The sequence below is a fragment of the Aethalodelphis obliquidens genome, unplaced genomic scaffold, assembly GCF_003676395.1.
Source record: "Aethalodelphis obliquidens isolate GAN/ISIS:26980383/991018 unplaced genomic scaffold, ASM367639v1 scaffold60, whole genome shotgun sequence".
In the NCBI taxonomy this organism is placed as follows: domain Eukaryota; kingdom Metazoa; phylum Chordata; class Mammalia; order Artiodactyla; family Delphinidae; genus Aethalodelphis; species Aethalodelphis obliquidens.
In genome coordinates this window covers 4,437,296-4,461,186 of record NW_020838004.1, presented here as the reverse complement: position 1 = coordinate 4,461,186, position 23,891 = coordinate 4,437,296, and the positions used below count along the sequence as shown (strand labels likewise).

At 44.6% G+C, this 23,891-nt stretch overlaps 2 protein-coding genes across 2 annotated transcripts; both read right to left on the bottom strand.

The window, feature by feature from the left end:
- Positions 1–705: 705 nt before the first annotated feature.
- On the bottom strand, positions 706–6,340 carry LOC113609990 (lysine-specific demethylase 4D-like). The gene is given in 3 exon segments (XM_027087763.1): positions 706–1,057; positions 4,968–5,389; positions 5,392–6,340. Coding segments are annotated over 2 exon segments (906 nt in total). The 5' UTR covers positions 5,927–6,340; the 3' UTR covers positions 706–1,057; positions 4,968–5,018.
- Positions 6,341–14,186: 7,846 nt separating this feature from the next.
- Positions 14,187–22,888, bottom strand: LOC113610005 (lysine-specific demethylase 4D-like). The gene is made up of 2 exons (XM_027087786.1): positions 20,576–22,888; positions 14,187–14,865 (listed from the first exon to the last, which is right to left on the bottom strand). The coding sequence occupies exons 1-2, from the start codon at positions 22,105–22,107 to the stop codon at positions 14,187–14,189; spliced, it is 2,211 nt and encodes a 736-aa protein (XP_026943587.1). The 5' UTR covers positions 22,108–22,888.
- Positions 22,889–23,891: the final 1,003 nt, after the last annotated feature.

Here is a 23,891-nt window from a genome sequence, read left to right as displayed (position 1 = left end):
GAGCCCCAAGAGGCTTTGGCCCTGAACTTGAGCTGACTGTTCCCAGTAAAAGACACCTTTTCTCAGAGGATCTAAAACCAGCAGTTTGGGGGAGAGCCTGGCTATGGTTATGGTAGCTGGGAAGAAGCTGTGGCGTGGTGAAACTGCCTAAATGCCTGTCTGTCTCCAAGCAGACCATAAACGTCATACTATGTTTCCTTAGCATGTAGGACTAGCCTGGCACGGTGAGGGTGCTTAATATTTGTGGAGTCAATGAATGAAGGTCTCATATTGGAATAAGAGAAACAGAGTTTATTATCTGGCTCTGTAAGTTATTTCAATCCCTAGCTGAGAAAGTGATATCTTATTTTAAAAGACAATTAACATGAGAGCAATTATGCTGTAATAGGAATTATTTATTTATTTTAGGTGTTTCTTATGATACTAGCTCTTTTTTTCATTTCTATTGGTGGTTTCAAGTCATTCACTCAATCGACAATATTCACTGAGTCCTCACTAAACAGAGAAAGCCAAGAAAGATAATTATCAACTGTTTTAATCTGGTTCAATGCATGAGCTAAACCATAGGTTAATGAAGTACTCAGGGTCCTAGAGGGTCGTGTGTAAGTACAGTCAAGGTGATATACCACAAGCGAGCTGAGGTTAGGTCACCGGGTTACTAAGGAGTTTCTAAGGAAAAAGAAACTTATGCAATAGACCCTTGACATTCCCAGGGAATGGATCCTAAGCTCTTTCTTTGCAAATTCTTAATCCTAGCTCTTTCCTAAAAATTATCCGTCTCTGGCGCCAGGATTTCCCATGCATAGCCTCAAATTCTAAATCTATAGGCCGTTCAACTCTCACACCTGATCTCTCCCCTGGTAGCTGGTTTTCCAGAGGATTTCTCCTGAAGTCTCCTGAGGAGATGCCTTCACTGCCCTCCACATTATGTGAATATGGGCCTCAGCACAATTCCAAAATACTGACTGCATTGATTTGCTGTTGCTCATACATAGCTGAGATGGCTGTTGTCAACTTAGTGAATGTCAGTGATCTGCTGGCTCTGTTAAAGTCCCACCTAATGCAATACAAGTCAGAAACGTGACATGTCAGCTGGTACAGCAGGAAACGAGAACATACAGACATTCTGCTCTCGGGATTTGCATCTGGTAGGAACGATAGAGCCATTTCCAGGGATGGCTGTGAATTATCCGTGCTTTCAAAGACTCTGTGGCCCACAAATTTCTCCATCCCCAGGTCACCTAAAACACCAATAGCCCCAATCACTCAGTGGGAGGAGTTTGCATTTACTGAGTTAGGACATTTTATTCCTTCCCCCCGCCTCAGCTCCCGCCGCCTCTCTCCTGCTCTCCAGCCACTTTGCTACTCTGTGAGCCCCTTAAGGGTGCCCCCACCGCAGGTATTTGCATGTGTTGTCCCTCTGCCTAGAATGATGCTCTCACTCCCTTGTCCACAGTGCTCATTCGAAGACCACACTCCCAAGAGGCCACCCTCTCCGACATAGCAGTCCTGTCACTCTCTAACCCCTAACTCTGCTTTATTTTTTCTCCTAGCCCTTATGACTGTTATGTCTCTCTTTATACTTGTTATGTCTCTCTTTATAATGAGAATATAAGCTCCAGGAGAACTGAAACTTTGCCTTTTTCACTGTTGTGCCCCCAATTCCACAAACAGTGCCTGGTACACGGTAAGTGTTTAGCAAACATGTGCTGAATGAATGAATTAAATAATAAGTGAGTGAACGAGCACTGAAATATATAGACACCATGTGAAGCTTTTAAGAAGAGGTTCTCTGAGAGATGGGACAAAGAAAAGATGCTCTCTGAGGTCTACAGGCCTGGACATAGCTCTTTTTTAGGTAGAGGGGCCTGAACATTTAGGGCACGAGGATACTGGATGCCAGGATCCTAGAAAAATCCAGAAACCCTGTCACACAAATGTTGCATTTTCATTGAGTGGCACCTCCAACATGTTACCCATGCCCAACAGGGCTCAGTTCTGCCCTTCCTCTGTCCTCCCTGAAACTGCTTATCCCCCTAACACCCACCACTTGCTGAGGAACAGTGAGAAGGGTCTCACTATTACCCTGTAATCACTGCAGGTCAATGACAAGGAGCTTGGGAGGCATTTCAGTTTGAGCTGCTGGTGAGCAGAGCGGGATGGGCAAGGGCTGCTCCTCACCAGGATCTGTTCAACTCACATCAGTGTCCATTCCACTTATCTCGGTAGCCAATTCCTACCAACTGTTTGTGCTTTCCTATTTAAAGTGAGGAAAGGTAACACAAACATTGGGGCAAAAAGCGACTTCAAGACCCATATATGGTCACAATCTAATGACATAAATATAATGGTGAAGTTATTTCCAAATATCTGGAAAGGAATCCTTACACACCACACAGAAACTGAATTGGTGTAATGGTTAATCTCTACGAATAATTCACTGTGGCCAGGTAGTCAGACAGATCCATAACTGACCCTTTATACAAATCTTAGAGGAGTCCCAAGACCCGAACTCCAACCTCTGCAAGATTCGTTTAAGTACAGGTTCTAATGTCCATCTTAAAACTTTGGGCTCCTAAGTAATAGTGATAATAGGTAATATTTATTTAGTACCAATTATGTTTGCCCTGATCTGAACTTGTTATGTGCAAACTCTAACAGAGGTGCAATGTGGCTAAGAGCTCACTTTTCCTAAACTGGCAAGTGGAGAGCCATCGAAACCTGATTTGTTGAAAGACTACTAAACAAGCCGGTGTAGGAGTCTGAATAAAGGCTGGGTCCTCTGGCTCTTGACTGATTGTGAAATCTTTAACTTGCCTTTGTAACACTGCAACAAGGACAAATACGACAAGGAGTGGAATTTTAAATGGATATGTGTGACCTTTTGTGCAAACATGCGGTAGATCATGAGCAAAAAAAAAGATCAGTTTTCTACCTGTAAAAATAATTGTCAAGGCTTCCCTGGTGGCGCCGTGGTTGAGAGTCCGCCTGCCGATGCAGGGGATACGGGTTCGTGCCCCGGTCCGGGAAGATCCCACATGCCACAGAGCGGCGGGGCCCGTGAGCCGTGGCCGCTGAGCCTGCGCATCCGGAGCCTGTGCTCCACAACGGGAGAGGCCAAAGCAGTGAGAGGCCTGCGTACCGCAAAAAAAAAAAAAAAAAAAAAAAAAATTGCCAGTTTCCTCCAAAACTAAATATAGTCTCACCATACAATCCAGCAGTCGCACTCTTTGGTATTTACTCAGAGGAGCTGAAAACTTACATCCACACCGAAACCTGCACACAAAGGTTTATAGTAGTTGGATTCATAATTGCAGAAAAAATTGGAAGCAACCAAGATGTCCTTCAGCACGTGAGTGGATAAATAAAGGGTCATACATCATACAGTGGAATATTATTCACCAATACAAGGAAATGAGCTATAAAACCACTAAACGTAGAGGAAACTTAAAGGCATATTACTACGAGAAAGAAGTCATCTGGAAAAGACAAAACTATGGAAGCAGTAAAATGATCAGTGGTTATCGGGGGGGAGGGGGGATGATTAGGCAGAGCACAGAGGATTTTTAGGCAATGAAATTATTCTGTATGGTATTATAAGTGTAGACACATGTCATTATACATTGGTCAAATCCATAGACCGTACAACACCAAGAGTGAATAAATGAAACTAAGGACTCTGGGTGATAATGAGGTGTCAGTGCAGGTTCTTCGATTGTAACAAATGTTCCTTTCTGGTGTGGATGCTGGTGGAGGAGCCTGGGAACGACTATGTTGGAATCCTCTGTATTTTCCACTTAATTTTGTTGCCAAGTACTCTGCAAAATTAAAGTCTATTAATTAAAAGAAAAGTAACGTGTAAGCCTGGGGGTGTGGTTAGGAAAACAGTAGAACTGAGCATCAGAGAAAGAATACGAGCGGATGTCCTAGGCATTGGGCTGGCCCTAGAGGCCAGGAGAGTGTCTGAATGCACATCAAAGTAACTGAGCACCTCTTACACGCCTGTCACATTTACATCCCCAGTATCTTCACAAAATTCTCGCACTGTAATTCTGGCTCAGAGAATATCAATGATTTTTTTTGCTGAAGGTCCCACGACTAGAAAGTAGCAAAGCGCAGGTTTGAATGCCATTTCTGCTGACTCTAAGTCCAGTTCTCCCCTCTAAGTAACTGCTGGAAAGCTCAAAGCAGTGACTATGGAAAAGTTTGCTTTACGAAAGACATCACGCTTCAGGTTCAACTTTGCACATACGCATACAGAGGGGGTCCATGGATAGACTGAGTTTGTGGATGGAGGGACAACACAAAACCACATCAACAGCATCACATTTATTTACTTCGCCATTAAAAGAAAAATAAGAGGCTGCAGGGAAGGTGATAGGGAAGGAGAACTGAATAGAGAATTGTTATTACTATCCAGAGTAATAGCCTTTCTGGAATTTCCCATACCAAGGACAAAACTTCATAATGGACAGAGTCAGCTTCCCCTGGGGGTCACCCTCTCTGCCATGATGGGGAAGGAAAGCTTCTGCAGCTCTGGAGAGGGGCCAGGGAAGGGGGCCTCACAGTCTGGTGACAATGCCAACCTCCCCAAGTCTGTTTTCTTCTCTACAGTGCATGCCAGGGACACGGCCCATCTTCCTCACCTCTTCATGGCCACACTCTTCTTATTGTTCCATCTCCAAGCCTGGCTGGAAAGGAAGATAAAGCCTCTCTGCCTTCCTATTTCCGTGCTGCTCCAAGAAAACAAAGTCTCCATTCCATATTGCTTCAGGAAAACAGAAGACACACACACACACACACACACACACACACACACACACACACACACACAATTTCAGTACCTTAAAAAGCTCTGGTGTTAATGTTACTATTCTAACATCCAAGTCCCTTCGCAGCTGGTAATTATATGTCCCTTTTAGAGTCCCCACCCAACCACCCATTTTTAACATCCTAAGAGTGCTCACCTGAAATCTCCCTTATTCTGACGAAGATCTTTCCAATGGTCATGCAAAGCCCTATTCCCAGGCCACTTTGCCATAATCGATCCAGCGCTGGGTGGCAAAATTGATGGCTTCCGCGCAGTTGAAGCCAGAGTGGTAGCCATAGGGAAACGTCACCATGAACTCTCCAGCCAACTGAGTGACCCGACAGAAGGGGATGCCGTTGTCCTTGAGGACCATGGGCGAGATGACAGCCACCTTGTGCTGCAGGAAGGCCTCACAGCCCCGCAAGCTGCCTGGGAAAAGCTCACTGGCCAGGCGTTCCAGGCGCCGGCCGTGCTCCGGGGGCACCGCGTACCAAGTCTTGGGCTCCCCGAAGTGCAGGTAGCTGATGCTGTAAAGGTCCCTGTCCTCTGTGTGCCAGGTGAAGGCGGTCGTCCACATGCGAAGTAAAGGTAGGGGGTGTTAACGCCTTCGATGACCACTCCGCACTCCTGTTCCAGCTGGTCCTGAATAGTTCCCAGGTGTCCAAGGTTCCACTGTTTCAGGATTTTACCGAATAAGGAGCCACTGACGTACACACCATATACTGGTGAATCATAGGGGCGTGTTTTCCAATATTTTCGCTCCAAATCCTCAAAATCAGAATAGAATGGAGTCTGGTGTCTTTCACTGTTTGCTAAGCGGCGATACTCGCTCACGGTCATGGCTTTCTTCTTTTTGTGGTGCTGAGTAAACACACTTGCCGGCCCAGTGGTCACCTGCTGCAGGGGAGCGGCTATTAAGATGTCATCGATATCACTGTACGTCTGTTTGGCTTTCCATCTTTTCGGTGGAATTACCTTGGCTAGGCCAGCTCGGTGTGCACCTTGCGACTCCACGTAAACAATATATTTGCTGAAATCTTCAAATTCTTCCATTTTGGGGTGGAGGATCGTAATCTTACAACTTGGGTTCTGGCTCCCAAAGTGCTTAGACTGCATGGCGGCAACAGAATAAGCAACGGACTGCCAGCTTCTTAGGTATGCTTTGGATACCTGAGAATGCTGGGGAGTAACCTCTTCCCTATACTTCCTTTATTTTTAAAGAAGTTTTGATAGAGCTGAGAGGCAGGAACTCAGACTTGAACTTTTAAACAAACGAGGTGGTATCTTCTCCAGGCTTGTCAATCCACCAGAAGGATTCCACTCTTGTCAGCATTGTGGAGCCAAAGGAAATCCAGTATTTCCCAGAGGAGACGCCTCTCTGAGCCAAGTCCTGCCTCAGCCTGCAGCTCTGTGAGTTTCCTCTGTTGGGGGTATAAGTGCCTGAGACCTCTCCAGATTCCCAGGCTTGAGCGCATGGGTGGCTTCTCACCTCACTGTAGCAGAAAGTCTCTTCATGGAAGTTTCCAAGCCAAGCCTAAAGAAAGTACAAAATATTGAAAATAAGTGGATGACAAAACAAACTGATTTAACATCAAATAAAAGAAAACTGTATAACAATCTTAATTTCAAAGTTTGAATTTAACGGCAAAAAGTACACTCTTGTGGTAGGCATGTAAACTGGTACAGCTATGGTGCATACTATGGAAAACAGTATGGAGGTTCCTCAAAAATTGTAAATAGAACCACCATATGATGCTGCAGTCTCACTTCTGGGTATATAGCTAAAGGAAATAAAAACAGAATATCAAGGAGATATCTGCCCTCCCACATTCACAATGGATAAGATATGGGAACAGCCAACATGTCCAGCGATGGTTGAATGGATACAGAAGATGTGGTACATAGATACAATGGAATACTGCTCAGCCATAAAAAGAATGAAATTTTGTCATTTGCAACAATATGGTTGGTCTTGGAGGGTATTTTGTCCAGTAAAATAAGACAGAGAAAGACAAATATGGCATGGTATCACTTATATGTGGAATGTTAAAAAAAAAGGAGTAAAACTTACAGAACCAGAGTAGAAAAGTGGTTGTGGGGGAGGGCAGGGAAGGGAGGGTAAAAGGGTACACAGTGAATAAAGTCTCAGGAGCTAATGTTAACCATGGTGATTATAGTTGATAACAATGTGATGTATAGTTGAAATTTTCCAGAAGAGTAGGATTTAAATGTTCTTACCAAAGAAAGTAAATATATGAAGGAAATGTGTTAATTAACTAGATGGGGGGAATCCTTTCACAATGTATATCAAATCACCACAAAGTTGACTGAATATTTTACAATTTTAAAAGTCAATTATACAGCAATCAAGCTGAAATTTAAAAATAAAGAATTAGGACAAATCATAAGACAGAAAAAGAGGAATATCTAACTGAACAGTAAGGACATTAAGCAAGCTTGAAAAGAAAGGACTTAAGCACTCAACTCAAGAAATTGGATGGCTTAACCCAAAAGATAAATTAGGGAACGGAAAACAATGATATAAGCTGAAACAATTACAAAAGAAAACATAACACCCAATAGAAATGATGACTGAAACCAAAATGCAATTTGCAGACCATTAAAAGTGTAAAAACATAAGCATAAGAGAAAAGAGAGAAAAGTACAAGCATATCACGTTATAATAAAACAGGGGACGCAGATAAAAATCTACCACTATAGAAAGAGTGCCTATGTAAACAAAAGCAGGAAAAAAGTACACAACACAAATAGACACATCCTTAACAAGCATTATCCTTAATGTGTAAATACTTGAAACATTCTAATTAATATCTAATCACTAATTTGCATTGATACACAAATTATTAGAAATATAGGGTTCACTCAAAATGGGAGAAAATATTTGCAAATGAAGCAACTGACAAAGGACTGATCTCCAAAATTTACAAGCAGCTCATGCAGCTCAACATTATAAAAACAAACAACCCACTCCAAAAATGGGTAGAAGACCTAAATAGACATTTCTCCAAAGAAGACATACAGATTGCCAGCAGACACATGAAAGAATGTTCAACATCGTTTATCATTAGAGAAATGCCGATCAAAGCTACACTGAGATATCATCCCACACCAGTCAGAATGGCCGTCATCAAAAAATCTACAAACAGTAAATGCTGGAGAGGGTGTAGAGAAAAGGGAACCCTCTTGTACTGTTGGTGAGAATGTAAATTGATACAGCCACATGGAGAACAGTATGGACGTTCCTTACAAAACTAAAAATAGAATTACCATACGACCCAGCAATCCCACTACTGGGCATATACCCTGAGAAAACCATAATTCAAAAAGAGTCATGTACCAAAATGTTCATTGCATCTCTATTTACAATAGCCAGGATATGGAAGCAACCTAAGTGTCCATCAACAGGATGAATGGATAAAGAAGATTTGGCACATATATACAATGGAATATTACTCAGCCATTGAAAGGAATGAAACTGAGTTATTTGTAGTGAGGTGGACGGACCTAGAGCCTGTCACATAGAGTGAAGTAAGTCAGAAAGAGAAAAACAAATACCGTATGCTAACACATATATATGGAATCTAAAAAAAAAAACTTGTCATGAAGCACCTAGGGGCAAGATGGGAATAAAGATGCAGACCTACTACAGAATGGACTTGAGGATATGGGAGGGGGAAGGGTAACCTGGGACAAAGTGAGAGAGTGGCACGGACATATATACGCTCCCAAATGTAAAATAGATAGCTAGTGGGCAGCAGCCACATAGCACAGGGAGATCAGCTCAGTGCTTTTTGACCACCTAGAGGGGCAGGATAGGGAGGGTGGGAGGGAGGCAGTTGCAAGAGGGAATAGATAGGGGCACATATGTATAACTGATTCACTGTGTTATAAAGCAGAAACTAACACACCATTCTAAAGCAATTATACTCCAAGAAAGATGTTAAAAGAAAAAAAAGAAATATAGGGTTCAACCAAGTTTCTAGACACTGATTAGCAAACAAAATCTATAGATCCCATACACCAGTTAACAATCAATTATAAAGTGAAAGAGTAAAATGGTTTTAATCCCTTTACTAACAGAAATACATGGCCCCAATGAAGAAATCTAAAAATGATATGAATGCAATGCTTGTACTTTAAATGCATAAATAAATGGGAATTTTACCAGGGAAAAAAAGTTGCTTTCTGGTATAAAGTGTCATCCTTTTCATCTTTATGCTTTAAAAAAAAAAAAAAAAAAAAGTGCCTGCCTTCTGCCAGTCTAAAATCTTAATTCCAAATGATGATACACAGGACCCAGAAAATGGTTTCCTTGAAGGATTCAGCCTCTGAATGAAACAGGCTGTGTCAAAGGCTGGCTATATATGTCCCACACCAATCTCAATTCAATCAGTACCACCCCAAATCTAATACCCTCATATCGAATCAAAATCTCTAATTTGATCCCACATATTTTACAAGTCCCTTCCAATTGACACACTCCTTACCCACTTCTAGAAACCCTCTCATTCCCATTAGATCGCAGTTCACTAAATGAGGTGCTTTTTCCTGAAAATCTTTATGATTTTTACCAAGAAAATATTAAGAAAACAATTAACTTCACAAGTTGGAAAACAGTTTAAAAATAAAAACTCATAAAAGGATATCCAAATGTATAGTACCCTCTCTCTCACTCTCTCTCTATATATGCATAAATAGTTTCATTTTTTTAAAACTTCTGGTAGGAAAATAACTGTTTTGCTCATAAGCACAAATTACAGAAATAAAGTGACCTATCTTCTACCAACAAAATCCTAATTCCAGTTGGAGATATTCAAGGACCCAGAGAGAGAGACAGTGTTCTCTGGGTAGCTGGCCTCCAAATGCAGACCCTGTCCTGACGGCTCTGGCTTGCTACCTGGGCAAAGGTATAATTTGATCAGCACCAGTCAACGGTAATTGCTCTCGTTGGTCAGCCCACTTGGTCTGCGCACTTTTGATTTTTTAAACCAATCTTACAGAGAAATAAGGGGTTGAAAATAAAAGAAGTGGGAAAGTCAAACCAAGCAAATATTAAACAAAAGAAACCTGGTCTAGCAGCAATTAATATCGAATGTATTTATAAGGTAAAAGAAGGGCACCTTATAGTTATGAAAAAGAAAAACTCGTGGGAAAGATTACAATGATGCACTTTACGCACCTAGACACATAGCACTGAGACATAGAACACAAAGACTGAGAATTATAACGTAAAACTGACATATTTGCAATCATGGTGTGAGGTTTTTTGTTTTTCTTTTCAAACACCGTTCTTCCAGAAACTGATACATGAGGAGAGAAGAAAATAATGTTATAAAAGTTTAAAAAATTAAGTTAAAAACTTTGATTATATTTCCTACAGCAACCACATAGCAAAATGCTCTTCAACACATATAAAACATTTACAAAAATTTACCTCTGTTAAGACCACATAATAAATCTCAATGAAAATTCCTTAGAATCAACGTATTGAGTACCATCTTGATCAATCTATTATTTCAATCATGAAATAAAATTGGAAGTCAATAATGAAAAAAGGGAACACCACCATATTTATTTAAAAATAAGTATCCACAGAACATCTACAACAATATCCATATAATAGCTAAAAATCTATTGATTTTTATGTTGTCTGCAAGTAGTTAGTAAAAACTAAACCAAAATACCTCAGAATTATTTGCAAGACAAAAAAGATAAAAATGATAAAACAATTCAAAAAACAAAAGGGAAAACAACCATATACAAAAATATAAATGATTAATAAAATAGAAGTCTGTAACTTAAAAAATAAAATAAAGAAAGAACCGGTTAATAAATTATATAGTACTCCCTGCTACAGGAAAAGAGTGCTCCCTGCGTGTGAGAAGCTGGTGCAGAGTGGCAAGTGGTGATGGGACTCGGGGAGGGGTAGTCATTTTATAGAGCTGGACCCTGCCAAACACCATTTTAACCAGGCCAACATCAAGAGTTATAAACTGGGAATTCCCTGGCAGTCCAGTGGTTAGCACTCTGCGCTTTCACTGCCAAGGGCCCAGGTTTGATCCCTGGCCAGGGAACTAAGATCCCACAAACTGCGAGGCGTGGCCAAAAAAAAAAGCCATAAATTACTTTGATAGTATATGTCCTTGATATGATGTGATTAAAATGTGACAAAATTCCCTCCGTAATCTTCCTCCAAAAACACAGAGAAACCCAAGATAATCATAAGAAAAGCATCAAATTCCAATAGAGGGGCATCCTACAATATACCTGACCAGCATTCCCCCAGATTGTCAGGTGTCTATACAAACTTTTGGTCAAAAACAAGGAAAGTCTGAGAATCTGTTACAGCCAAGAGAAACCTAAGGAGACATGAAAACTAAATGTACTTTGATATTTTACATGAGATCTTGGAACAGAAAAAGGATGTTGGGTAAAAGGTGAGGAAATCTGAACCAATGATAGCCTTTAGTAGACAATAACATATTGACATTGGTTCATTAATTGTCATCAATATACCATGGGAATTAAGATGTTACTAATAGGGGGACATGGGAGTGGGGTCGGGTCAATACTCCCTGATCCACGTGCTCAATGCTTTGTAAATCTAAAACTGCCCAAAAATTTAGGTATTACTAAATATAATATTGTAAATAAACAGGAGAAGGCATCAATAAACAATACTAGAATGAAAAAAATTGAAACATAATCTGAGTTTTGGAAACAGTCTACGATACAGCACATTATAAACCAAATGATTCTATGAACCACTATGTGACATAATCTTTTAGAGCACTTTTTAAAATATTTTAAATTATGAAATATAAAGTGTTCACAGAAATCTATAAAGCATACATGTACACTTCAACAAATAACTATAGAGTGAGCAGAAGTGGAACCACGACCCAGGTCAAAAAATGCAACATTGCCAGGCAGCCTGACTTGTGCTCTTTTGCCCAGATTACAGCCCCTTCTGCCTCCTGGACTGACCTTATCCTAACTATTCACATAGTAATTTTGGTAAACATTATAAAATTAAAACTCTGTCCATTTTTGAAAACTTTATATAACCTTGAAGAAACACAATTGTATTTATGTCCGTTAGCGTATTTTTGGTGTAGTTTTTCATCACTTATGCCCTTGCATGCAGCTGGACTTTTCTGTTTCAGTGCTGTAAAGTATTCAACCATATAAACTTTCTACTGTTGATGGGGCTTTGGGTTGCTTCCACTTTGGGCCTCTCACAAACAGCGTTGCTCTGAAAATTCTCTGACGTGTATACTGGCCATAGAATATGTAAACTTAAACTTGCCAAAATTTTTCAACACATTTTACCAGTTTACGCACTAGCTGCACGCAAGGGTGCTCATCACCCTTCACTTCTGCAAACCTTTGGTGATTTTCTGCCTTTTCAGTTTTAGCCGATCAGGTGAGGGCACAGGGGTACCTCATAATGATTTGCATTTACTTGGTTACTAATAGGAGTGAACCAATTTTTCTGATGATTATTGGCTGATTGGAGGTGCTCCTTCAGGAAGTGCCTCATCAAGTATTTTGTCCATTTTTCTGCCGGGTTGTCTGTCTTGGTGGTAGTTATATGTTCTGCTTATTAGTTCTTTACTGGGTATGAGTAACACGATATCTGTTCTCACTCTTTGATTTGTCTTTTCACTCTCTTTTTCAATTTTTTTTTGATCAATAGAAGTTTCTCTGTACCTCTAACAGAATATTATTAAAAATAGCTAATATTGGGTTTCCCTGGTGGCGCAGTGGTTGAGAGTCCTCTTGTCAATGCAGGGGACAAGGGTTCGTGCCCTGGTCTGGGAAGATCCCACATGCCCCGGAGCGGCTAGGCCCGTGAGCCATGGCCGCTGAGCCTGCGCGTCCGGAGATTATGCTCCGCAACGGGAGAGGCCACAACAGTGATAGACCCGCGTACCGCAAAAAAAAAAAAAAAAAAAATCTAATATTGAGTGATCCATGTGGTGATGTCCCACTCTCCTGGCCCGGGCCTAAGTTACGCCAGACAAGGGACGGACATTCTTGGCAAACGGGACCACTCTTCTTGTTCTGTCCGCGGGCCCATCGTCTCTCTTGTCACGCCCTCCCGGCCTGTCGAGGGGTGTGTGGAAGGCAGGGGTGATGGTCTCCAGCCCTGACCCTCGGTCTCCCGCACGCTGCCTCACGGCGTGGGCGGGGCCGTGGTCCTGGGACGCAGAAGACACTCTAGCTTCACCTCACTGGCCTGGGCCTCCTGAGCGGTCCTCCCCGCGTTGGTGGAGGGGGGGGGGGGGTGGCCGTCCTGCCGCTGCGCTGCGCGCCCCTGCTGGCGCGTGAGCGTGCCTTGCTTGGTCCTCTGTGGTGCCCCTGGAGTGCTCCAGGTCGTCCCTCAGGTGCCGGAGGCCAAGCGGTGGTGTCGTTCCCTTTTCCCAGCGTGCTCCTCGGGTCCAGGCTGCGGTGGTGTGTCCCATGAGTGGCTCTCCTGGGGAGGTCGAGAGGGTAAAGGGAGGCGTGCCTCTGTTTCTCTCCCTCGGTGGGGGACAGGTGCCGCCTCGTCGCCATCATCCTCCCACGGTGTGCTGTTGGGGGGACTGACTGTGGCCAGGTGAACGCCACCACTTTTGGCGGGGGGGAATCGCACGCGGGCGTGGGTGCGATCGTATTGGGCCGGGGCCTGTGAGAAGGGGGTCTGTCGCTCTTCTCGGGCATGCTCCCTCATTCCGGAACCCGATGGACGAGCCCGGAGGCGAACGCTCCTGTGGGCCGTGTGCTTACCCATACCGCAGACCCACCCGCCCAACCCCCGCCCAGTCGTGGACTTGGCGGCTCGTGGAGCGCCTCCGTGGGCCCAAAGGGGAGAGACGATGGGTGGGGGATGACGCACCGTCGGTGAGAAAGCCTTCTCTAGCGATCCGAGAGGCAGCCTTGGGGTACCGGACCCCCAGCCGCTGCCCCTCTCAAGCGTGCAGTGGTCACGGTGGCGACTGCCAGACAACGTGGGCAGAGCCCCTCGCCTTCGCGGGAGGGCTTGCGCCGGCCCAGCGGTGTGGCCGAGCGTCGTTCTTGGCGTACCGCGGGCCGCGCCTCCAGCCTCTGACTCGGGGGAGGGTCCCGCCAGGCCTGCGTCCGGCGCGGGGCTGCGCGTGCGCGTGCGTGTGTGCGTGCGCGTGCGGTGACCCAGGTGGCGAGCCCAAGGGGGCGGGGACGCCCGGATGTCCCGGCTTCCCAGTCCCGCAGCCACGAGTAGCCCGTCGCGCCTGCCCTCACCGCGAGTCGCAGCCGTTGGCGGTGTGTGGGCACGGTGCGGGTCGCCTCGCTCGGGAGCGTTTCCCTGGGGCGCGAGCCCCGGGGGTCGGACTTAGATGAAGGCGGATCTGGCGAGGACGGAGAGGTTGAGTTTGGGTGGACGGGTCCCTCCGTGCCACGCGGGGGGACCGTCGCACGCGGGCCCTGGCGGCGGGGCCGGGTCGTGGGAGGCCCCAGGGTGGCTGGGGCCGGCCGGCGTCTCAGGCGTCGTGGGACCGCCCTCGTGTGTGTGGCGGTGGGACCCCGCGCTTGTTTTCCTGTTGGCCCGGTCGTGTCTCGGCCCTTCCTCTCCCTGGGCAGCGCCCCGCGCCCCTGCCCCGCGGCCCTCGCCGTGTGTTCGTGCCGCCACCTCCCCGTCGCCGCCGGCCCTCTCCCGCCCCGACCCCTCCGCGCCCCCTTCCCCGTCTGGGACCGAGTCGGCCTCGTCCACGTGAGGGTGTCGCCCCCCTGGCCGCCTCGGCCGGCGGCGTCCTCGGGTGGAGTGCTCACGGTTCCCGAGGCGGGGGAGTCGGGCCCGGCGGAGGTGTGTGTGGGACCGGCGTGGCGGCCGGTGTGCGCGCGGGAGAGTGTTGTCGCGGGCCGGCCGCGGCTCGTGGGTGTTTGGCGGTGGTGGTCCCGAGCCTCGCGACGGGGACCCCTGGCGGGGGGTTCGAGGAGGCCAGTCTGCGTCCTGGGTGCTTCGGGACCGCCCCTGCGCTGGAGGCCTCTGGCGGTGAGACCCCGTGTGGAGCCTGGCGGCCGAATCGCGTCCTGGCCCTTAGGATGGCTCCCGGGACCCCTCGCGTCGGCGCAAAAAAAAAAAAAAAAAAAAAAAAAGCTAATATATGATGACTATCTAATGCCAGACACTGTTCAATGCACTCTGCATAGAAGAATTTATTTATGCCTTATCTTCATAGTGACCCTATAAGGGAAATCCTATGAACCCTATTTCTCATATGAGGAAACCGCATCAAGGAGATATTAAGAAACTTGCTCAAGGTGACAGATCTAGTAAGTAGGGAAGTATTCAAGCAAGAATCTCCAAGATGATTCCTTAAAAGAAGAACAAAGAGGGGTGACTTCTCCTCCACCGAACTGTGATATTTGAGCCGCAATGGACAAATATATCTACGTACAGAATAGAGAGGCCAGACACAGACACATGGATCGATATGTGGGAGTCTGCCTATGATGGAGGTAGTGTACCAAACCAATGGGTAAGGATGGGCTATTCAATATGTGGTAGTGGCATTCGCACTATTGGGCGGGGGTAGAATTGGAGCTTGACCGCATACCACTTACATAAATAAATTTGAGGTGCATTACAGACGGATACAGCATAGAATTTTAAGAGAAAATACTGAAGAATGTCTTTATGAACTCAGGGTGGAACAATGTCTTAGAGAACCAAAAGTACCATGATGGGAATGTCGGATATATTTAAATGATTCCAAACTAATGACTCTAATGGTTAATTTCACATGTAGACTCGGCTAAGAGATGCCCAGATAGCTGGTAAAGCATTACTTCTGTGTGTTGTGCATGGCTGTTCCGGGAAGAGATTAGCACTTGCATCAGTAGACAGAGTAAAGATCACCTTCACCACTGCAGCTGGGATCACCCAAACCACTGAGAGCCCAAATGCAACAAAAGAGCAGAGGAAGGGTGAATTTACTCTCTGCTTGAGCAGAGGCATCCGTCTTCTCTTGCTTTGGGACATCTGACATGGGCACTCCTGGTTCCCAGGCTTTCGAACCCAGACCCAGCCATATTCCCCGCTCTCCATCTTGCAGACGGCCCATCTGACAGATCGTGGGATTCCTCAGCCTCCATAACCAAATGAATGAGTTCCCCTACTAAGAGCTATACATATATCTCCTATGGGTTCTATTACTCTGAAGAACCCCGACTAATACAATGATGTCAAAAATTAAAAGAAATTACAGTCTAGGAGAAGTTTGTCATCATACATGAAATAGACAATGAATTAGTATTCTGAATATCACATAACTTCTACATTAACAACAACAAAAAATAGTCAAACCAAAAAAAGTAGGCAGAGCTTTAGAATAAGTAACTCAGAAAAGAGGAAATCCAAATGGCCAGTAAATACAAGAAGATGTGCAGGATCCCTAGCAATCAGAGAAGCTATTCTCTGCCCATTTTGACTAGGTCTGACAATATAAAAAAGTGGGTCAAGATATGGAGAAACCAGAACTCTCCCACACTGCCAATAGAGGTGGAAATTGGAGGGCAAGCTGGCTTTGCCTAAAAAGTTAAAAGTGAACCTAAATATAACCCAGAAATCCTATATACAAAGCTGTTCTCTAAAGCATTGTTTGAAATAACAAAGACTTGGAAATGACCCTATTGTCCATCGTCAGCAGAGTGAACAAAATAAAATAAATTATACAGATCTAGTTGACTTTGTTGAACTGACTAGGAACTATAGATATGAAAGTCTTTAGATCTTGTAACTGTAATACTGACTTTTCTAAAATGTGATGGTGGGGGTAAGTTGTTAAAACCACACGACATACTACTTTCGGTTTCGTAGCCTTTTGTCTACAAACTTGACGAATATACACTGGACTCGTGATTGTTATTTTTCAGAAGTGGAGAGAGGCCTAGGAGAGATCGTGGCAGTGAGAACAAAGGTGGCTCTTATCCTTGCCTCTATGTAATTGTCGTTGTCAATGTCCCTTGCTTTTCCAAGATTAAGTATAGCAAAAACTTACTGGACATGGAAGAACGCTGGATTTGGGCATCTTTTCCTGAGAAGAGTGGTCCAGATTGTGAGTATCCAAACTGAGTGTGCCGGTTGACTTGAAATAAAATAGAATTTTCAGTAGAATTGCTTGATGAACCCCCTTCATTACCACCCCCAGCTCCTGATCCTTTCAAGAAGACTAATTTTTTTTTTTAATGGAAGTATACTTGATTTGCCATATTGTGTTAGTCGCCGGTGTACAGAAAAGTGATTGTTATATACATATTTTTTCAGATTATTTTTCATAATAGGTTATTACAAGATAATGAATACAGTTCCCTGTGCTATATAGCAAATCCTTGTGTTATTTTTGTTTTGTTTTGTTTTGCTTTGCAAATCCTTGTTGCTTATGTGTTTTCTGTACAGTAGGGTGTATCTATTAATCCCATACTCCTAATTTATCCCTCCCCTGCTCCCTTTCCCCTTACCTAACCACAAGTTTGTTTTCTATGTCTGTGTGCCTGTTTCTTTTTTGTATATAGGGTCACTTGTATTGTTTTTGAGATTACACATGTAAGTGATATATTTGTCTTTTTCTGTCTTACTTCACTTTGTATGATATTCTCTAGGTCCATCTATGCTGCTGCAAGTGGCAATATTTCATCTTTTTCTGGCTGAGTAATATTCCATGGGATGTATGTACCACTTCTTCTTAAACCAGTCATCTGTTGAGGGGCACTTGGTTTGTTTCCATGTCTTGGCTATTATAAATAAGGCTGCTATGAACACTGGTGTGCATGTATCTTTCCGAATTAGAGTTTTCGTCTTTTCTGAATATACGCCTAGGAATGGGATTGTTGGATCATATGGTAGCTCTATTTTTAGTTTTTTTAAGCAACCTCCATACAGTTTTCCATAGTGGCTGAACCAATTTGCATTCCCACCGAAAGTGTAAGAGGGTTCCCCTTCATCCACACCCTCTCCAGCATTTATTATTTGTAGACGTTTTGATGATGGCCATTGTGACAGGTGTGAGGTGATACCCCTGTGTGGTTTTGATTTGCATTTCTCTAATAATTAGTGATGTTGAACATCTTTTCATGGGCCTGTTGGCCATTTGTTAATCTTCTTTTGAAAACTGCTTACTTAGGTCAAGAACACTAATTTAGGAACCAGTGTACTGGTAAAACTAAACTGTATTTTTTTTTTTTTTTTTTTGGTTTTGCGGTACACGGGCCTCTCACCGCCGTGGCCCCTCCCGCCGCGGAGCACAGGCTCAACGGCCATGGCTCACGGGCCCAGCCGCTCCGCGGCACGTGGGACCTTCCCGGACCGGGACACGAACCCGCGTCCCCTGCATCGGCAGGCGGACTCTCAACCACTGTGCCACCAGGGAAGCCCCCTAAACTGTATTTTTAACATTGCTTCTTTTTATTGGGCAAAGGAAATTTTGTTTCAACTATAAAAGTGAGTGATAACATAAGGAGTGTAGTGGAAGAAATATTTCTGAAATTTATTTTTGTTTCTTTTCCTTCAAAACCCCCAATTTTGTTATCCTAGCCTATTTGGAGCGTGTATCTGCCGGGAAGAGATTGTGATATCCCTGGAATGTAACAAGGAAAATTTCAGGTTCTAAAATTTAAACTAGCAATATGAGCCAGGCTACTGTCTTCATAGAGGCTTCTCAGAGTTCCCATATTTCTCTGCACTGCCATATCCACAACTGACCTAAATTAAAGGACCAAAAGCCCTCAAGATCTCAGTTACTTATCACATGAAAGGTTACTCCTTGCTCATATGAGATCTACTATGGTCCAGTTGCTCTCCAGGGCTGCTGCCTTCCCAGTAATTCCAGTCTTCTTCCATCATGTGGTTCCACCATCTCAATACAGGGCTTAATCATCTTTTCAGCCAAGCATGTCACTGCCATCCTCCACTGAGGATCCTGAGTTCAGTCTCTCAGCTTCAGTTTTCCACAGAATATACTGCCATAGAGTTGCCTAGCTGCATGGTGATAGGGAGGACACATGGGCTTTTGCTACTGCTCAATCAGAACTTCAGAGGAGCCTTACTTTTTCCGTGCTCCTGCCTGTAGTTTTACATGGTGCTTCAAATTCCAGAATCTTACTGAAATTCTGTAGGGGACAGCTGGAAGGAAGAGAGATGTGGTTTGATTCTCTGAAATGTTTCCTTCTGCATCCAAACTATCATTTTCAATTTCCAAAATTTATTCTGAGTTTGGCCACTTCTGTGCATTCTCAACACTATGGCCTAAGTCAGTAACCATCGATTCTCACCTGTATTACTTAGATGTTCTACCTACTTCTCCTGCCCCCAAGGGGTCCACAGAACAATTAAGGTGATTAGTTAAATATGCAAATTATGTCGTGTCAAGTGCTGTTTTAAACTTCCAATGCCTTCTCATCTCAAGCTGAAAAAACTCAAATATTTAACATGAGCTACAAGATGCTGCCTCTCCCTTCTCTAGCCCCAGATACAAATGAGCTTCCTCTCTATCCACACAAAAGCACCAAGCTCTATGTTAGGGCTGTTACACTTGTTGTTTTATCCAAGTGGACATCAGCTCTGGACCTTCCTTCTTGTCATTTGGGACTCAGAAAGGTCTCCTGCTTTATGAAGTATCCCCTGACCACCGGAACCGCACCGCCCATTCTGCACCATCACCCCACCCCCTTTAATCTTTTCACAGAACATATGCCCACTTGAAATTGTCTTGTTCATTTATTTGTGGATTTGTTTATTGGGATGTATCATTGACTTAACCACGTGAAACGTACGTAGAGCATTGAGAAGGCAGTGGAGACTTGGAGAGAAGATTTTCACATGCTGGCACTTTTTGCCCTGTGTTTGCTCATCTCTCCTAGCAACCTGGATCAGCCAAGTGCCAGGTGATTTCCTCCAAGTCTCCCTTCAGATAGGGCTGCAAACCAAATCCCCCAACCCAGCCAGCTGGAACCCAACAATCAACCGCAAACTCACTCACCAACATCACACAAGGCAACAACCTCAGAAAAATAAGTTTTGCTTGAAATGTGTTGATATAATTATTAAGAAAAGTGCAAGAAAAACGACCAACTCTCAGCTGACTGAATGAACAACACAAAATAAAGTCAGATTTTAATATTCCAGTTACCTTTAATATATTTAGTAAAGTCAGATTTTATCATTCTGGTTACCATACTGGCAGAGAACACATTGTAAATACATCAAAGACTCAGAAAGATTATCAATTATTATCTGAGTCTCTACTGACCTAACTGGTCACAAGGGCCTAGTTTGGCAAGAAAAGCGGGAAGGGAAGGGGGAAGAGGAAAAGGAGGGAGACTGGAGGCTAATCAAAGCCCAGGATTCTTTAGAAGTTGAGCAGCATCCAGAGCTGGCCCACGGGATGGGAGTCTGAGGTAGACTGGGCTCTGGCGACCTCAGCAGGACCTAGTTTCCAGAGACACTAGAGTGTCCAGTGCATGAATCCTCAGTTTGTGACACAGGAGTTAGCAGTGTCCAAAGATTCCAGGGTCTGGAAGGAAGAACAAACTTTGGCGAATTTGGTAAGCACCACGGACCCAGCAGGTCCAGCGGCAGCACAGGAGGGACTCATGCAAGACTAGTGACGTTCCAATAGCCAAAGCTCTGAAATGTCAATGCGACCAGTCTCAAAGGATCCCCACGCAAGAGCAGTGGGGTAGAAAGGCATCCCCTGGGCTTAGGGGACAGGGCCACAACCACACCCAGAAGCCTTGGCGGGATGCTGGAGCCCAGGGCTGAGCGGATCAGCGTTGTCCGGCGACGGTGCAACCACAGGCAGGGGCTGAGCCTCTGGGTCCTGAGCTATGTCTAAGGAAAGCCTCCTCTTAGCTCTGCGGGGAGCAGTTGGCTTCTGAGTCCCCTGTTCCCAAGGACGACGACGAGGGCCACATCTTCCAGCTGGGTGGCGATCCGGGTCAGACGGACCTGGGGTCGGCGGCTGGGTCGGGCCGGGCTCCCCGCAGGTGCAGGTGGCCTCAGCCTCGAACTGGGCGGCCGAGCAAGAACCCCGGGCCGGCGAGGAGCGCCGGGACACAGCACTCACAGGGACTCGGTGGCGGGTCTCACCGTCCAGGGCTACAGGCCCACGGGGGCGCCGAGCGCGGCGTGGCTGGTGGTGCCTCAGGCCCAGAGCGGCTCCCCAGGGCGCGGGGACCTCCCTCCAGGCGTCCAGGCCCTGGCTGCTGGGCTCCGTGGGCTGCGTGTGGTCCACCACGGTCTGGTCCTGCCCGCGTTTCCACAGCTCGTAGCGCTCCGGTTGCAGGATGCGCACGAAGGCGTCCATAGAGAAGGCAACACGGCCTTCCCCGCAGCTGCACTGCGACGCCACTTTCCCATAATCAATCCAGCGCGGGGAGGCGAAATTGATGGCTTCCGCGCAGTTAAAGCCATGGTTGAAGCCAGAGTGGTAGCCATAGGGAAACGTCACCATGAACTCTCCAGCCTCCTGAGTGATCCGACCGAAGGGGATGCCGTTGTCCTTGAGGACCGTGGGCGAGATGAGAGCCACCTTGTGCCGCAGGAAGGCCTCACAGTCCCGCGAGCTGCCCGGGAAAAGCTCCCTGGCCAGGAGTTCCAGGCGCCGGCCGTGCTCCGGGGGCACCGCGTACCAAGTCTTGGGCTCCCCGAAGTGCAGGTAGTTGATGCTGTAAAGGTCCATGTCCTCCGTGTGCCAGGCGAAGGCAGTCTTCCACATGCCAAAGTAAAGGTAGGGGGTGTTGACGCCTTCGATGACCACTCCGCACTCCTGTTCCAGCAGGTCCTGAATGGTTCCCAGGTGTCCAAGGTTCCACTGCTTCGTGTTTTCATCGAATAAGGAGCCACTGACGTCAGCCCCATATACTGGTGAACCATAGGGGCGTGTTTTCCAGTATTTTCGCTCCAGGTCCTTAAAATCCAAGTGTGGTGGAGTCCCATATTTTTCACTCTTTGCTAAGTGGCGGTACTCACCCACGGTCATGGCCTTCTTATTTTTGTGGTATTGAGTAAACACTCCTGTTTGCCCAGAAATCACCTGCTGGAGGGGAGCAGCTATTAAGATGTCATCGATATCATCATAGGTCTCTCTGGCTTTCCAGTCCTTGGGTGGAATTACCTTGGCCAGGCCTGCTCGGTGTGCACCTTGGGATTCCATATAAGCAATGTATGTATCGAAATCATTAAACTCTTCTTTGGTTGGATGAAATACCATTATGCTACAACTTGGGTTCTGGGCCCAGTTGGACTTAGACTTCATAGCTTTTATTAATAAGGAAGAAACTCCCAAGTTTTTACTTATGTTCTGGATAGGTGAGGATGCTGGAAAACACTACTTTTTCAAAAATGGGTTGGAGTATATCAGCAGGAACCCCCAGTAGACTTTAATGCAGTGAGTTGATAATATTTCTTAGGCTTGCTGAGTGTGCAGGGGACTCCACGCTGGGCAGAAGCCTTGCTCAGGACTGATGCTGGCTTAGCCTGCAAGTCTGTGATGTCCTTGGTCGACACTTGGCCCTGGCCTCTTGAGGTCTAGTGAATCACCCAGCCCTGGGTGGGTATCCCAAATGTCGTGTCTTCAGGTCAGTATTGAAAACAAAACCTAAGAAAAAATACAATAGAGACGGGTTGCAAACTAATGTTTGGAAATAGTTACTAGGGAATTACAAACAAAACACCACCATGGAATATAATTGCATATTCAAAGAAAGGCTAAAATTTCATAAGATTGACAATACAATAGATGTTGTTGTGAACAGTGGAAATTCTTGTACTCTGGTAAGGAGAATGGGAATCATTACATTCACTTTGAAAAACTATTTAGACAGAATCCACTAAAACTGAACTTACCCATGTGCTTTGATTCATGCCTAGGATATGTGTGTGTCTGTGCAATGAAAGTCAAGTCCAAGAATGTTCAGAACAACATTATTTCAGTAGCCAAACACTGGAAACAACTCAAATGCCAGTCAACATTAGAATGGTCAAGTACACTATAGTGTATTCATACAATGGAATACAATACAGCAATGAAGATAAACAAGAACTACATGAAAATATAAAAAAAATTCTATAAACAGAATACTGAGCAAAATTATCCAGACCCAAAAGAATACCTATTCTTTGCTTCCATTTATATAAAGAGAAAAAGGAGGCAATGTAATCTATGTTAGAAGTCAGAGTAGTGGTTACTTTTGTGAGAGAGACAGGTTGTGAGTGGGGGGTGTGAGGAAGTCTCTAGAATAATGTGAATATTCTATCCTGAAGGCAGGTGCTGGTTACACAGCCATCAGAATGGCTCACTGTCATAAATCATCAAGTTATGATGATTTTTATAAATTTCTGTGAAATATTTTTTTTAATTTATTTAAATTATTTAAGTAAATTTTGAAATATAGTTTAGGGTTAAAAGCATTAAAGGAGACAGATATCTTTCATCATACCAAAAGGAAAAGGAAGGGTGATTGAAAATATATGAACTAAACATTCAATTGAAGAAGCTACAAAATAGAAGAAGAGAAAGAAGAGGTAGGAGTAAAACAATAACAAAGAATAAAGACAAAGTTAATGAAAGAAAACACATACAACACCAAACACTGATGACCAAAATTATTCTTGGAAGAAATTAATGATAGCAGTAAACCATGGTTATAACTGAGCCTAAGAAAGAAGGGGAAAATAAACCACTAGGAATGAAATAGTACACAAAAGAATTTTTTAAATCTCAAAAGAGAATCTTAGGAGAAACTTGACAGCAAGATTTTCAAAAGATAAGAGAAAAGAATAATTTTCTGGAGAGGAAACATATCCAAAATGGATCCAAGAAACACCAGAAAGCTTGAATAATACCCCAGTATAAGAAGCTGGTTCAAAGTATGACCCCTGAAAGTCTAGGAGACACATCACTTTATATGTGAATCTAGAAAAGTTTCAAGAAACAGTTAACTCTTATTGTGCAAATTGTCTCAGAGTATGGAAAAAGTTGGAAAGCTACTCAGATGAAGATATTCTCATCTCTGATAGCAAAACGAAAAAAAGGAAAAT

Excerpts from the sequence above, each read along its gene's own strand:
- LOC113610005 (XM_027087786.1), bottom strand. The coding sequence starts at position 22,107 with ATGAAGTCTAAGTCCAACTGGGCCCAGAACCCAAGTTGTAGCATAATG. Across the intron at positions 14,866-20,575 it reads CATCCCGCCAAGGCTTCTGG|GCTCCACACGGGGTCTCACC; the intron begins GTGTGGTTGTGG and ends TTCGGCCGCCAG.